Genomic DNA, 2,978 nt, shown 5'->3' on the forward strand with positions numbered 1-2,978 from the left:
GGGTCAGACCTGTGAGGGTCAGATCTGTGAGGGTCAGAGGGTCAGATCTGTGAGGGTCAGAGGGTCAGATCTGTGAGGGTCAGATCTGTGAGGGTCAGATCTGTGAGGGTCAGACCTGTGAGGGTCAGAGGGTCAGATCTGTGAGGGTCAGACCTGTGAGGGTCAGATCTGTGAGGGTCAGAGGGTCAGATCTTTGAGGGTCAGACTTGTGAGGGTCAGAGCTGTGAGGGTCAGAGCTGTGAGGGTCAGACCTGTGAGGGTCAGAGGGTCAGATCTGTGAGGGTCAGACCTGTGAGGGTCAGATCTGTGAGGGTCAGACCTGTGAGGGTCAGAGGGTCAGATCTGTGAGGGTCAGACCTGTGAGGGTCAGATCTGTGAGGGTCAGACCTGTGAGGGTCCACACATTTTCACATCAAGTTTGAGTTTTATAAATCACAGCCTTGACAGGAAAAGTGGCGTATGCAAGTTTGTGGGCTGGTTTTGTGCGTACGCAAGCTTTATAAATCTGACCCCAGAGCTGTTCCCTCATTATGTTCTTTGACCTGGTTCTGAATACTCTGTTCAGTTTGTGTGGTGAGAGAAACTAGATAGATATTGTCAGGGTGGTCATAATGTTATGGCTGATGGATGTAGCTTCTTTGTGTTAACACTCAGTGGAACTATTGTTGCTGGTTTTGTGTCTCGCTCCCCACCATCATCTCTGTCAGTCCTTTGCTGAAATGAAGATTTGCTCCAATCACAATGAAACCCTGCAGAGATCAAAGAGTGGCGCTTGTCTCATCTTAATAACATCTGTGAACATCTGTAAACTGCTATAAACATTTAAAACACACTCACGTTGTGATATTCTACTACCTCCTCTATAAAGTCCATCCCTTCAGCCAGAGGGATCCGGACTCCCCTCTTGGTCCAGTCTGAAGTCAGAAACAACAGAATGAGTCAGAGCAGCTTCAAAGATTTCCCAATTAAAACAATCAAAATCATCATCTTACTATTGATTAGAGGAACCACAGACATCTGCAGCATCGTTTTCAGAGGCGCCTGCAGAGGAATCAGCTGCAGAGAGATGAGAAACTGTCACTGATGCTTCTGAGAGACAAACAGAATCATGAACTAAAACACACTTACTGCCAGAGACTCCAGAGCCGACTGGTTGGAGAAGATTTTAAACCTGTAACATTTTATGGACATTCTGGTGAGTTAAATAATGTCAAGAACAAAGTGAGTTCGGGGTAAACATACTGACAGCTCACTAATCAGATCATTGAGTTTATTTATTCACTAATAAAAATAGATGTTCGAGATTTGGAAAAATACAGTATAAGACTTAGTTCTGAAACTTCTTTAGGTATTTATGTTTATGTTGCAATCGTTTTTGCTGATATTGATTTTTGGTGTTTTGAAGAAATGTGGGGGGGGGGGGGCAGCTGGTCCACAGTTTAGGAGATCCAACTAAAGACCTGATGACGTCTGTGAATCAGCTGGGAAACATTCCCAGGGGAGCATCCAGGGGTCATCTTCATCAGAAGAACCACCTCAACTGGCTCCTCTGGACGTGGAGGAGCAGCGGCTCTACTCTGAGCCCCTCCAGAATAACTAACCTTCTCCTGCTGTCTCTGAGGATGAGCCCCCTGCAGAAAAAACTGTTCTGACTGCCTGTATTCAAAATTTTGTTTTCTTCTGCCACTACCCAGGTTAGGTTAGGCTAGTATTGACCCGCCAAAAGAAGCCTCTCTTGTCAGCGGTCCCACGGTGGATCCTGTGAGGCCACCACCCCGAGCTAGCTGGGTGACGGCTCGGAAAAAGCAGAGTGCTAAAGCTAAACTTCCTGACCATCAACCTGTTGACATTTCTAAGCGCTTCTCCCCACTCAGCGACACTCCGGTCGAGAAACAGACCCTGGTTATTGGCAGCTCCATAGTCCGAAACGTGGATCTAGCGACTCCAACAGCCACGATTCGAGGAACCAGAGCGGGCGACTTAAAACCCTATCTGAAACTATTGGCTAATGCTAATGCTAGGTATCGTAAGATTGTGATTCACATCAGTGGTAATGACACTTTGTTACGTCAATCGAAGGTCACTAAAATTAACGTTGCTTCGGTCCGTAACTGTGCAAAGACCATGTTGGACTCTGTAGTTTCCTCTGGCCCCCTCCCTAACCTGACCAGTGATGACATGTTTAGTCCCATGTCTTCATTTAACCACTGGGCATCCAAATGGTGTTCTGAAAACAACTTCAGCTCCGTGGATAACTGGAGTTGTTTCTGGGGAAACCTGGTCTGACACAGAGAGATGTCCTCCATCCCACCCTGACTGGAGCTGCTCTCCTCTCTAAGACTCCAGCTGACTTTGTTGACCACAGGACTTATTGACAATCCAGGGTCCAGACTAGGAAACAGAGATGTAGTCTTACACACCTCTCTGCTGCTTCTCCTTTATTACCAACCCAAACCCCCATTAACATTGTGTCAGCCCCACAGACCAAATTAAATAAATATAAAAACTCTAGAAATGTAAATCATAAAAATCTTGTAAAAATAAACACAGTTACTTTACCAGAACAAAACAATAAAACTATTAGGTGTGGTTTATTAAACATCAGATCTCTTTCTTCTAATGATCTGATATCTGATCATCATATTGATTGATTCTGTCTGACTGAAACCTGGTTACAACAGGAGGATTTTGTTAGTATAAATGAATCCACTCCTGATAATTATTTAAATTTTCATGTTCCTAGAACAACAGGTCGTGGTGGAGGAGTAGCTGCAGTTTGTACTGTAAGTCAGAACTATTAATTAATGCTAAATTAAATATTGGTTATAATTTGTTTGAGACTTTGTCCCTCAGTCTTTCTCATACAAGATGAAAATCAGAAAAACCTCTACTTATTTATCGTCCTCCAGGCCCTTATTCTCAATTTTTATCAGAGTTCTCAGATTTTCTGACTGATTTATTATTAAATACAGATAAAA

At 44.0% G+C, this 2,978-nt stretch overlaps 1 protein-coding gene across 1 annotated transcript in view; it reads right to left on the reverse strand.

Annotated features, from left to right (window-relative positions):
* Nucleotides 1-363: 363 nt before the first annotated feature.
* pltp (phospholipid transfer protein) overlaps nucleotides 364-2,978 on the reverse strand; it is a gene marked incomplete at its 5' end in the record, with an annotated part of 29,258 nt that continues 26,643 nt past the window's right edge. The window contains 4 exon segments of the mRNA XM_014013880.1: nucleotides 364-749; nucleotides 838-914; nucleotides 993-1,056; nucleotides 1,129-1,171. Coding sequence (XP_013869334.1) covers nucleotides 660-749; nucleotides 838-914; nucleotides 993-1,056; nucleotides 1,129-1,171 — 274 coding nt within the window. The 3' untranslated portion in view covers nucleotides 364-659.

Source organism: Austrofundulus limnaeus, unplaced genomic scaffold (assembly GCF_001266775.1).
Source record: "Austrofundulus limnaeus strain Quisiro unplaced genomic scaffold, Austrofundulus_limnaeus-1.0 Scaffold107, whole genome shotgun sequence".
Lineage (NCBI taxonomy): Eukaryota > Metazoa > Chordata > Actinopteri > Cyprinodontiformes > Rivulidae > Austrofundulus > Austrofundulus limnaeus.